At 42.3% G+C, this 13,588-nt stretch overlaps 1 protein-coding gene across 4 annotated transcripts in view; it reads right to left on the bottom strand.

Moving 5' to 3' along the window:
• The window catches only part of DOCK4 (dedicator of cytokinesis 4), a 386,260-nt gene that overhangs the window by 47,564 nt on the left and 325,108 nt on the right, over positions 1–13,588 (bottom strand). For all 4 annotated transcript variants that reach the window (XM_006122512.3, XM_006122513.3, XM_075929689.1 and 1 more), the window contains exons 35-37: positions 11,922–12,015; positions 6,452–6,600; positions 3,768–3,854 (exon numbers count right to left, since the gene is read on the bottom strand). In XM_006122512.3, coding sequence (XP_006122574.1) covers positions 3,768–3,854; positions 6,452–6,600; positions 11,922–12,015 — 330 coding nt within the window. The remainder of the gene's footprint in view (positions 1–3,767; positions 3,855–6,451; positions 6,601–11,921; positions 12,016–13,588) is intronic.

Raw genomic sequence — 13,588 nt, 5'->3', positions numbered from 1 at the left:
AGCATTCTGATGACTACTCAAGCTATAACCTGGGCACTTTCATGAGCACAGGGCATTAAGGTTTGGGATTTTCCGAGAACCCTACCCTAACAGAGTTAGAAAACCCAAATCTAATTTAATGACAATAGAAGCTGAGTATCTAACTTGCTTGGGCTCCTTTGAAAATTCCAGTCTAGAATATTTTTGAAAATCCTTTCTTTGACCAATACATACAGTAGCTGATTCAAAGTGACTTGGTTTCAAAGTCTCCTGTTTTTTCTTGCTTGATTCAAGAGACACCTTCTTTGTCAATATTTTGCAAATAGTGATAAAAACAAAATGATCAATATTAGTCAGTTATTGATACAATATTGTTAATTTGCCAATCCTGAAGATTCTCAGGGGAAAATGTAATCAGAACTAATATTAATTTAAATAGGGCAGCAATTATTTGAAGAAGCCTAATTTTTATACAAATGCTAAATAGTCTTCTAGTACCTATGCACTGAAAGACTATTTAGCATCCTAATCAATAGTGCATATGTACTGACAGACTGGTTAGCATTTCAAGATTCCAGATACTCATCACATATATATGTCAAAAACCAAGTACATAAGCATGGTTAGGTCATGACGGGAACAAGAGTCACAGCATAATCTTTCAATTTTTTGTGACTTTTCTGTGTGTGCCCATGACCAGAGGTGCTGACAGACTTGCTGGGCTCCTGTGCAAGATAGGGAAGGGTCTGGCTCCATACTCCTGACACCCCGCCCCACCACCCCATCCCAGGCAGCTGTCAGAGCCACCAATAGCATGCCACATGGCTCCCCAGCAGTGATTTAAGGTGTGTCTAAACTAAACCCCTCTGTCAGCAGAGGGATGTAAATTAGACACATTGAAAGTGCAAATAAAGGAGGGATTTAAATATCCTGCGCTTCATTTGCATAATGGCGGCCACTGTTTTTTTCTAAGCGGGGCTTTTCAAAAAAAAACCTGGCAGTTTAGACGGGGCATTTTTGACAGAAATGCCCCGTTTCTAAAGATCCTGTACTCCTCAAAAAATGAAGAGAAGTTGTCACCACACAGTGACCCCTCTAGTTTCTTTTGTCTCTCGGCCTTCCTTCCACACACGGTCAGGATTAGGGCTGTTATTTCTGGGCAGAGGTACACAGCTATGAATGGCCATTGCTCCACTGTCACAATGAGGAAGACATGTTTTATTGAAAATCATGGAACAGGCACAGTGAATTTAGTAACTGGTGACTTTATTAAATTTACTGTGTCTGCTCCGTGGGTTCATATGCATTTTTTTATTTAAAAAATGCCGAGACAATCTGCGCCCCTAAGCATTACTAAGGGCAAACATTTTTGTAGTACTACTCAATTTGTTTATTTTTATATGGATGGATCTATCTGTCCAATAGAACAAACTAAACATTAAAAAACATTTTAGTGGAACAAGAAGCCTCTAACAGGAAAGGAGACAAACCCCTCATTTTGATTCTGAATTGTTAAATTGCTATTTAAAAAAGCATGGTACTCGGAAAAATATTTATACAGAACTAATGATCCATCACTCTGTTTTTCAAACAATTAGAATAATGAAGGTGGGTGGCTGCTCATAACAGAGTGATTATGTGTAGTGTTAGCTACAAATATGAACACAAGAAAAGTACAGCTATGTATGCACTCATGTGTTAAAAATGTTTTGTAGTAGCAGTCCAACTGGATGCCTGCCCAAGTGGAAGCACTGAAAGTCTATCCATTTCCTGTTCTTCTGCATACACTCCAGAATACTTTATACATATACACCAGCGGTGGCCAAACCACAGCTCTTTTACAGATAAAACATAGCTTCTTGAGTAGCCTTATGTCTCCCCCATTCTGCACCTACTAGACTGGAGGAGGGGGAGGGATTCAAGATTACTGCTCTGCAGCAGGCAGGATGGTGGGGCTAGGTGCTTATACCAGAGATGACTGGTATAAGATGAGAATGGGCGGGGAGGGACACAATTTAAAGGTTTGCCTCCCCCCCCCCAAAAAAAAGCTTAAGTCACAGTCCCTAGGCACAATCCCCTTTTACCTTAAAGGCCCCTCCCTACAACTCACAGGTGTTAACCCTATGGGGAGAGGCAGCAGCATATGTAGCTGCTCCCATCTGTTTGCTGCTTCCTTGCCCCAAGGCCACATTCCCAGTTTGCTGGTTCCCACAGCTGCTGTGTAGAGGGGGGAGGCTGAGCTGCATCATGTAACTAAGTGAGACCAGCAAGCCATGGATATAATCTGGGGGAGGGGCACATGGGTCAAACTAGGGATGTAATAGTGTAGTCGATTAAACTGATTAACTTATAATGAAAAATCTTTTAGGTTAATGCTACAGACTACATGCATTTCCCCCTCACTCCCACCCATACCTGCCAATAAATTTTTTAGCAGGCTGGCCAGCAGCCCAGATCAGTCCTGGCTCATAGCAGGCTCGGGACCTACCCTCATGTGGCTCTGCATTTAAAGTGTATTAGGAGCCAGGCGAGCAGGCAGCCTGGCTCAGTTCCGGCTTGTGCTGGATCCAGGAGCTCAGCCCCTCCCCTGGACAGGGGCTGCTGCTACGCTGTGCTGCTGCCTCTGTATCAGAGGCAGCAGCGCAGGGCAACAGGCAGCCGGTCTGCAAAGGAAGCTGAACATAAGAACGGCCGTACTGGATCAGACCAAAGGTCCATCTAGCCCAGTATCCTGTCTGCCGACAGTGGCCAGCACCAGGTGTCCCAGAGAGGGTGGACCAAAGACAATGATCAAGCGATTTGTCTCCTGCCATCCTTCTCCAGCCTCTGACAAACAGAGGCCAGGGACACCAATTTTATCCCCTAATAAATAGCCTTTTATGAACCTAACCTCCATGAAATTATCTAGCTTCTCTTTAAACTCTATTATAGTCCTAGCCTTCACAGCCTCCTCTGGCAAGGAGTTCCACAGGTTGACTACACGCTCTGTGAAGAAGAACTTTCTTTTATTAGTTTTAAACCTGCTACCCATTAATTTCATTTGGTGTCCTCTAGTTCTTCTATTAAGGGAACTAATAAATAACTTTTCTTTATCGGCCCTCTCCACACCACTCATGATTTTATATACCTCTATCATATCCCCCCTCAGTCTCCTCTTTTCTAAACTGAAGAGTCCCAGTCGCTTTAACCTCTCCTCCTATGGGACCCTGGTTTTTCAATTGGCTCCCCTTGTGGACCAGCTCCCACCTGGCACCCCACACTACTGCTTCTGCTGCAGAGGCAGCAGCGTGGAGTGGCAGGGGGCTCCTTGGGACTATAGAACAGTCGGGGACTATAGAACAGTCGACTGATAAGAATTCATGAGGTTAATCGACTATTCAATTAACCAATATTTAACATCCCTAGTTCATATGCTCTCAGCCCCGCCCACCCAGGTCACCTCTGGCTTTTGCTTTGCTGGGAAGAAAGTGTCAGGGCTTCAGCGCTGTGGGAAGAACCTGCAGGAGATCAGGGCTGTAGCCACACTTCTGCTGAAGCCCTGAGCCCTGGCAGGTGTGCCCTGGCGCTAGAACTTCAGAAGACTGTTGTATGTGGCTTAGGGGGTCAGTAAGTTTGGCCACCCTGGATATATACATTATAGGAAACAAATAAGAGTCAAAGATGGGGACTGCATACTAGTCATATTAGTCTTATAAGGGCAAACATAATATCCTAAGACCATTTTGTTAAATTGTAATCGAAAGGAAGCTCCTTATTCTGAACGACTAAAATACATCCAGGTACATTACCCTCATCTTGCTGAGATTTCTGTAGTCATAATAGCTCTCGTACTGCTCAGCAATCTTCCTGCATAAGATGATGCCATTCTCCCAACACTGTAGACAAACAGGTTATAGAAATGCTCAACACAGAGAGGAATCGTGCTTTGTGGCAATTTCAAATGGATTTCCAAGTACAGGCAGTCCCCTACTTACGCGGATCCGACTTACGTTGGATTCGCACTTACAAACGGGGCTTTCTCGCCCCGGAGCTCGCAGGCAGCGGTCCGCCACCTCGACCTCCGGGGCGAGAAAAGCTGCTCCCGGTGCCCCTGGTCTGCTGGGGACCGTCTCCAGCAGACCAGGGGCACCGGGAGCAAAGCCGCAGCCGCAGCGGGTTTGCTCGCGGTGTCCCTGGTCTGCTGGAGACGGTCCCCAGCAGACCAGGGGCACCGGGAGCAAAGCCGCAGCCGCGGCGGGGTCCCGCGCTTCTGAGGCAAAGAGCAAAGCCTCAGAAGCGTGGGACCCCGCCGTGGCTGCGGCTTTGCTCCCGGTGTCCCTGGTCTGCTGAAGACTTAAGAACAAACCTACAGTCCCTATCTTGTACGTAACCCGGGGACTGCCTGTATCTTCTATTATTGTTACAATTTCCGAGTAGCCAAACAATATAAGGTAGAAAATAGTTGTTGTGTGACAATTCACAATATGTTATTGAAAATCCTTCTTTGTAAGCTGACTGAACTGCAGTAACTTCCAGTTAATGAACACACTTGAGCTTAATACCCAATGTCTGCAGTACCCTGATAAGGGCAAAACTCCTTCACTAAACTTCTTGACTCTTTGAGCCATCAGGACATGTATTTCCAGAGTTTGTAGATAAAAGGAGCCATTTGAGATAAGACACACTGCACCACTTCAGAAGTTAGAGATCATTATAGAAGTGATATCCATCTCCTTCAGCATTGTATGTGGGATTTTTTTCAACTGGTTATACATACTTCCTATACAAAATGCATTTTACATATAAAAAATAGAAAATTTTGGAAAAAATATTCATTTCTTGATTTATTTTGGAGCGGGGGAGGGTGAACAATCTGGTGGAAAACAAGTTTTCCATTTCACAAGCTCAAAGTATCCTTACATTAGTTCTGACTCATTTGGTAACCAGTATTCCACACTAGTTTTAATTTTACTTCTTACAGCTCTCTACATGGGTATTACACCAGTTACAAAAAATAAAGTGTATCTCTCTATGTTTGTGTATCAATTATCGAGGAGAGAGATTTAATTAAAGATTAAGCAGAAAGTATAATTTTAAACAAGATAATATTGGCAGCCAATATTTCTGCCAGACTTGAGACCAATCTGAAATGGTTTCTGCCTTATTTAGGATATGATTTCTGAATAATAACAATATGCTATGATCTCCATTAAAACTTACCAACAGCAACATCTGAAATATTATTAGTTAGTGTTACTAGTAATACTGCAGCTGGTGTTGGTATTCAAGGAAGCCAGAATGGTTTTGTAGATAGAGCACAGGCTGAAGAATCAGGTGACCTGGTTTTTATTCCCAACTCAGTTTACTGCCCTGTGTGAATTCAGCATGTTTCTATCCTTATGTGCCTCAGTTTTTCCATGAGTAAATTGGGGGAAACAATACTATATTTTGAAAGTTCTCTGCAACTTCCAGCTGAACAGCACTATGCAAGTCCTAATCAACAGTATTTCAGACACCCTGTGTGGTCATTTATGGCAGGGGTGTCCAAACTTTTTTCAAAGAGGGCCAGATTTGATGAAGTGAACATGCGTGAGGGCCGACCATTTTGCCTGACATTCTTTGAACCATTAAAATTAAATGCAAATTAACTATTTTATGCAAAGTTTATTGCAAACGGCAAACGACATAACACCAACTATACATGTTGTGTCCAAATATATTTATAACTGATTTAGACCAACTGACATTAACTGAGATTTTACAATGTATTCATCTCAATTGAAAAAAAAACTTGCCTACACTAATGTGAAGGGTGAAACTGAGATCTGGACTGCAGTACATAGGCTAGGTCTGGTTCAAAGGCAGTCCCTGATCTCAGCAGCTGCGGAGTCCGTCCCTGATCTCAGCAGCTGCGGAGTCCGTCCCTGCACTCTCAGCCCCAAGGTAGAGGGCTTGCAGGGTCAGAGACGGGCGGAGAGCGCAGGGCACGCTGGCCTCACGGCGGCCCGGGGGCAGGGCGAACCCGTAGCCAAGCGGGGGAGCGGGGCTGCGGACGTGCCCTACATGGTGGACTTTAGGACCGCAGCGGCCGCCATGGACGGCGGCGGCACGGCCGGAAGCGGCGCCAGTCAGAGGAGTGCCGGGGAGCCAGGAGAGGGGGAGGAAGCGGGGGCTGTCCCTGCACTCTCAGCCCCAAAGCGGAGTGCAGGGGCAGGGTTTGGGACCGCGGCGGCGGCGGCCTGAAGCGGCGCGCTGAGCGCGCCAGTTAAAAAAAGCACCGGGGAGCCGTGAGAAGCAGGGGGCCATATTAAATCCGACCGCGGGCCGCATTTGGCCCGCGGGCCGGACTTTGGACATGCCTGATTTATGGCAAATGACAATTTTAAATGGCAGTTATTTCCCCAGATATAAGAAATAAACACTGTACGGCTAGAGATGATTTTATAGTTCTAATAACCATTCATGATAAAAATCAATAATCAAACCCACTTACCTTTCCCCTGTCAAAGTTCTGGATGATTGTAAGGTGAAGGTATTCTTTGCGTTGCCACTCTGTCTGCATGGGATAGTTTAGAAATTCTCTCAATGGTCGGTCAGACCATTCTAACAGCTCATCATACAGCAATAGAGTATAGGCAGCCTCTGTCAGACAAGTTACCAAGTGTTAAATGTAAACATGAAAAATATAAAATACAGGTTGAACCTCTCTAATCTGGCACTCTCTGATCTGGCAACATCCATGACCCGGCATTATTTTAGTTAGCCAGATGTCCACTTATCATGGGTGTGGCCAATTTTTCTGTGGTCTCATAAACCTTATTTATACCCACCAGTCCTGGCCCTTAGTGTTCTGTGCTGATATTTAGCTCTAATTTACCCCTAAATCTCTTCTAAGATCCCAGTAAGCAGTGGAAACATTGGTAATTCTGCTAGACAACATTAACACCCATAGCTTGGCAAATTCTCTGGTTTGGCACTGATCAGGCCCTGAGGGTGCTGAAGTAGAGAGGTTCTACCCATACCTCAAAAACCATGCTATTTAAAATGGTACCTCTCATAAGAGTCTCAAAAAGTTATAACTTTGACTAAAGCAACTACATTACCTTGGCTAGTAGCACAAGGTTGCTCTATACTTCCCATGATAGCATGCTGTTTTCAGTTGCTTATAATTTTGTCACACTAACTGGTTAGGGTGAAATTTCCTATGCTGCATGTCTGCCTCTGGCTGAATATTTCTGTAAGTTTCAGCAAAAATGGTAAAGCCATTATTTAGAATGAGATGTACAGTTTTCCCATATTAAAAAATTCTTACAACTGTTTTGCTGAGGTCCGCTATGCTTTGGAGTACAAACCTGAAGTTTGGCAAACCTAAACTTCTGTTAGCTATATGCCTTTTGCCAGCCACATGAAAAAATGGTCAAATTATAAGACACTGAAAACTCTGAGATGTTAAGTAGAGATTTGTAGAATGTAGCACCTAATTTTTTAAAAGATTCCATCTGCAGTGTACTGCCAAGTCTGAGCTGGAATTTCAGTGCAATTGCTAACTGTCTCTCCTGTACTCTCAATGATCCCTCAGAAGCATGGAGGAGGAGAAAGAACAACCTGATTAGAACACAGAGGACCCTAGGCAGAAAAGGAGAGGAGTAGGAGCGAGGAAAGCGGGTTGGGGATAGATGGGGAAGGATAGTGTCCGTACAAGAAGATGGACAAAGAGCTGGGGCAGGGAGGAAAAGAGAAGAGGAATTGGTACTAGGAGCCAGTCTGGGGAAGGGGTATGTAACAGACTAGAAAATGAGAGGAGGGCAGAAACAGGTACTGTTTAGACAAGGAAACTGGGACTGGAAAGTGGTGGTGAGGCCACTGGTATGAGGAACTGGGATAAGGAGACAGAACTTGTACAGGGATGGGATGGGAGGTACAGGGCTGGAAGAAAGGAGGTCAGAAGGAACTGTGCCCACCAGATCCATGCATCTGCTCCCTCCCCCTCCACCCCAAGTCTGTAATGAAACCAGAGATTCAAAATTCCCTGCTGTCAATAGTGTTAGAGACACTCTACACAAAAGCCCATGCCCGTCTACAGCTGGTCCACAAGTAGCAATAAGTTGCTATCCTTTATTAGTTACTCTGTTAGATTCAGTGGCAGAGAACTGTGCAAGTGGTTCTAAAGGTTCTAATCCTGCTGATGATTCTTATCATGGAATCAGTTTTTTCAATTTGCTTTTTTTTAAACCTAGGAAACTTGCACAAACATACAGATACAAAACTGTGTTAAAAAGAACATTATTAATATTGTGCAGTCAACCCCTCAAAGGTTAGGATATGACAAAATTAAGATTGTCTATCCAGTGTTCATTTGGCCTTCTTGTAGTATGATACATTCATTAATTACAATATCGCATAATATTTCGTCCATAGCCTCATTCCATGCACATGATGAATCATGCTATGGGAATGCATAAGGGTTGTGAAGTGTAGGAAATTGTTGTTTGTAGGACCCCTGCCTCATTTGTTGTAGGATTTGGAAGGTGTGTAGTGACTGAAAAGCAGGCAATGTTAATTCTGGCATTTTTTGAGTTCTAGTGCTTTTTCTTGAAACTTAAAAATGATATTTTAATATAGCTTTTAGAGTATAATTTTATATTTTAGATGTCCAATATACTGATGTATAGTTTTATTTAAAACCAATTGCTTTAAGATTGATATAGCTTTTTATATTGCTAATGAACTACTAAATCTAAATAAATACTACAAAGAACATTTCTTAGTGTTCTTTCCCTTTTCAATTTTTATCTTGCAATTACTTAGCTTTGGAAGTTTTCTGCAGTACAAATGTATATTCGCAAGCTGGACATATTGTGTTATATATAAGTGACTTATTAACATCACTGGGAAATGTGTGTCTAAATTCCCTTTGCACCACAAGAAAGCAAAGAGGTGGAGCTGATTTATGAAATGGAATATCTATCTGAAGTAGAAAGGTTCAAAAGTTAAATGAATGGAAATGGAAAGGTTATCTCATTTCAGTTTTGAGGTCTCTGAAGGGGATACACAAGGAACTAGGACATTGCATGTTCCATCCACGGGAGAAAAGATTTATACTAGATATTACATTTAAAAAGGCATTTTCTCACAAACAATTATTGCAATATGAACTAGTGTTGTAAATCATATTGTGAAGGAAGACAAAATAAATGAGTTTAAGAAAAAGCTGCTTGTATCCCTGGAATAAAGCAGCCAGATGAAATAAAAGTATAAAATATGGAGTGCTGGTAACAGAGTGAACTTTACTTCTTGTCCCCAGGCAACGACAAGGATCAAGGTTAAACGAACCATTTTATGTGTGTTCTTTTCACCAAACATCAATATGTAAGGCAAGGGGATGGACTACATGGACCTTTGTTTTTCAATGTAAGAACTGTTTCTGTTATAAAAACCAGTGCTGTTGTAACCCACACACCTAGGCCATGTCTATACTGCTTCCTTCTTCTGCAAAAGCCTATGCAAATGAATCACAGATTAGCATATTGCCGTGCTTCATTTGCATAATTAAGTTTGCTCAAAAGACTCCAAATTAATTATGCGAATTAAGCATGGCAAAATGCTAATCCGTGCTTCATTTGCATAGGCTTTTGCGCAAGAAGGAAGCAATATAGACGTAACCCCGGTGTGGTTCACTGTCTTATGCAGTGGCACCTAGACCAAAGCAACAGACAAGAACAAGAGACCTCTACAGCATGGGTTGAAAGGTACATGGCTTTTAGCTCAAAGAGTAGAGGCTCCTATACTAAGCTTCAGAGGTCCCAGGTTCAAATCCGCCTGGTGGTGGTCACTATAAGTGGGGCAGCTGGCCCACTCTGGCTGGAAAAAGGTTAAAGCAAACTGAAGGGAGCCTGCAAAAAATCTGGCCAATCAGGGAGAGGCTCTCAAGAAACCAATCAATCAGAAAGGTAGCTTGTATATAGGGAGCTGCTCAGCAGAATGAGAACAGTTGGGTCTTGATCAAGGTGGGTGTAGTACAGGACGGGTTCCCTGAGAAGTGCTTTGGAGAGAGAGAGCAGTGCTGGGCAGGCTCAGGGGCACTAAAGACAGAAGCTCTGGCCTTGATACCTCCAGACTATAGGCTGTGACACAAGGACCAAGGAGGTGCAAGGGTCAAAGGAAACAGGAAGCAGTAGAGAGAAGGGAAGGAGGGCAGGATAAGGCCACCACCAGAGGGCCTCTAGGCAAGGGCCCAGAGTAGTGGGCAGGCAGAGTCCCACCCTTTTCCCTTCCTCTTTGCCACCAAAAACATTGACCAGTACAGACTGTGCCTTGCCCCTAGGGCAAGGGGCTAGACTTTGCAGCTGCTGTTGGCCACAGTGGTCCATGAGGCTGTAGACTGCTACAGCCCCGGAAGGGGGTAGGAGACTACTATGGTGGGCCTGGCCAGAGGGCAGTGTCCTGAAGAGGATGCCATGCTCAGGGAGTGGCACAGGTCCAGAGCAATATCATGGGAAGAGCACAGAGAGATGATGGGTGAGACACCCACCAGAAGCAGGCACCCTCCTGAGGACTGAGCTAATTCCTGGAGCGACCAGCAGGAATCCCTGCGGCAGTAAGTCACAACCCATGACAAGTACTCAGACTATATTGGACACACCTATATAGATATTACCCACTCCAGTAACTCTGTATAGAATTTACTTTCCCACCAACAATAAATACCACTGCTGTGCATACTGTGTTATAGGTACAACAATGGATACATTATCTTTTGTGTCTACTGAATAGAGTTAACAACACTGCCATTTAAATGATTATATCAGCCTTCAGAGTTAACTCCCCATTCTGATAGACTGAAGCAGTTCAGACTGCTTGGAACAATGACTCTGTGAATGAAGACTCAGTACATTACTACTATTGGTTACATTCCTCCACGTTTTTGAGGATATCTTTGAAGCTATAAGATTCAGATGATTTTTTTAAACAGAAGTTTAATTCTGGAATTCAGTTATTCAGTGGCTTTAAAAAATCACACACAAAATAGCACTGAAGTGACCACATAACTTCATTATGAACCAGCACCTAATATCAATTTCCTGGATACAATTCTATGGCTTGCAATGTTTGTACTAGAAGTCAGACTAGACCTAATGGTTAAAATCTATAAATGAATGAATGGTGCCAAGCAGTAGGGAAATATACTATTTGGAGAATATGCAAACTTTTTTTTTCTCTCTCAGTTTTATAATCACTTTAAATGCGTTAAGAAACAAAATGCTCCACTTTTTCTTATATGTCAGCAATGTATGGAATGTAGACGGAAACACATGTCCTACTGGTATTGGCTCAAATGATTCCATCTGAACAGGAAAGAAAACTTCGGTAATTCTATTCTTCATTCATGGCAGAAACACGTAAAAGCCCCGTTAATTGAACCTCAGTGCAGAAATGCATCTGATTTGACCAGCCCAACCCTTCACACTTTTTTGAAATTATTAAACAGAGAGAATGAAAAACCAGGAGTTGCCTCATTCATAACTCACTATGGGCAAAACTATGGCTGGAGACACAATCTGAGGTGCAGTGTAAGCCACCTCAATCAAGCAGTAGTACTAGGAGGCACTGAGACTCATAGAGGCATGGGTTAGTCAGAATTATTTTTTTCAATCCTCCTTGTTCCTGAGTGTGAAAGAAAAATAAATGTATTGCTGCCTTATACCAGCAATAAACTACAGTCCACCTCATGTAGCACAGTTACTCTGGGACGCAAGTAAGGAAAGTGGGCGCTGCATATTCCCTACCCAACTGCTGTGGGGAAAGTTAAGCCAGTGAGTAGTCCTTCATATTTGATTTGACTGGATCTAAGTGATCTACAAAAAGTAAAGATAGGTTTCTAAAAGCCTATGACCTCACTATGACTGTGAAAGTCACAATCTAACTCCAAATATTTTTTCTATGTTGCATGTACCAACAATTACCTGTGAAGTTTTGTGCTTTCAGATGCAGGTCATAGAGCTTATGGATATAGCGAATATACATCTCCTCCTTATTCAGTTCAGTCTTATAAAAATTCTGTAATAAAAATTATATAGATGGTAAAACAAAATGTTTGTGACAATGTAAACTAGTATAATAAATAGCTGAAAATTGGTGTTGCAAGTTATTTTTAAGTGTGCAGAACAAATGCATCAAACTTAATTCTGTAAAAATATATGCAACTTCTTGAAACTTGAAGGTTTACAAAAGCAAGCTATAAAAGCCAGTGCATACAGCAGTGCACAGTCCCTTATAAATAGGCCTCTTACATTTAGTTGAGATCAAATTATCCAGAATATTTTAAAAATTATTCTCCTGTACAAGAGGCAGAATCTGCTAGAATTACAGTCCCATGAATGTTTTATCTATTTTACTTGCTTTACTTAAAATAGCAATCCATCCATCTAAAAATATATTACACTTCTATCAGGCCCACTGAAGTCATTTAATTTCTCATTGAAAGCTCCACATAGATTTTTAAAAAAGTAAAGTACTCTGGCTTTTGTATTCATTAACAAAATATCTACTCTACTGTATGTCTGCCTTTCATTGTGTGATAGCACAATGCCAGGATCACTTTGGCAGCATTGCAAAGACCTATTCAAGTATTATAAACAAAATAACCCTGGGAAAAATGTGATTTCTTCTGCTTTGGTTTATGTTCATGAAACTGGTAACTGATGCACAACTATTGCATATCATGTCTTAACTATAAAAAAGTTCTACTTTGTATTTATGTCAAGAAGATGGAAGCAGATTTTCAGAGTTGCTGGTGATTTTTAGATATGCCTCTCTTAATGATTGACGTGGATGTCACATAAATAAAGTCCTGCGTGCGGTTTTAAAACTGTGTAGTCCATGATGGTCAATATTTAATTCTGTTTGTCAGAGTAGTACAGGCCATAAATCAGGTATTCCAAGGTCAGCAGTTGAAGAATGGTGTCTTATACCATACATTGCCAATGCTGTCACCTTGAAGATAGAATTATAGGGCATGCGCACACACAGATGCCAACATGCAATGCTTAATTTTGTAACTGGTCTGCTCAGACCAAGATGCTGCAAAATGTGATGGTACAGGATGCCCCTCCACACTGAAGATTATGAGTGGATCCATATTATTATGTATCCCTTTGGGCTCTTAGCAACTTGCCAATTTACCCCTCTGTTGGAATAAACAAAGGATATTCTAGTTCTAGACCACAGAGTCCCAAACTGTGGGTTACAGTCACAGAGCGAGGAAGGCAGGGAGGCACATTGTGAAAGAATTCCAGGGGAAGTTGTTGTAGGAAGTCAGAGAAAAAAATGTGTTACAGAAATAAGTGTATATTTTTAATTTATAACAATGAAGAAACAGCATGAGCTCTTCAAAGACATGTCCCTTCTAGGCCACCATATTACTGGAATCAGAGAAGCACAGCTAGCAGTGCAGCATCTGCTGAAGCATCTTTTAAAAGACAAAATACTAAAGCTATACTTGCATGTGTGCCTCGAACACAAGACAGCACCCGTCCCATTAAAAATAGTATTTTGAGACAATGCAAGTATCCATGCATGCAGATCATGGCAAGATGTGGCACTGAACTGCAATGCCAGACTGCCTTTACTA

This window comes from Pelodiscus sinensis, chromosome 1 (assembly GCF_049634645.1).
Source record: "Pelodiscus sinensis isolate JC-2024 chromosome 1, ASM4963464v1, whole genome shotgun sequence".
Taxonomy (NCBI): Eukaryota; Metazoa; Chordata; order Testudines; family Trionychidae; genus Pelodiscus; species Pelodiscus sinensis.
The sequence above is the reverse complement of the archived record's forward strand: the minus strand, read 5'-3'. Positions and strand labels throughout refer to the sequence as shown.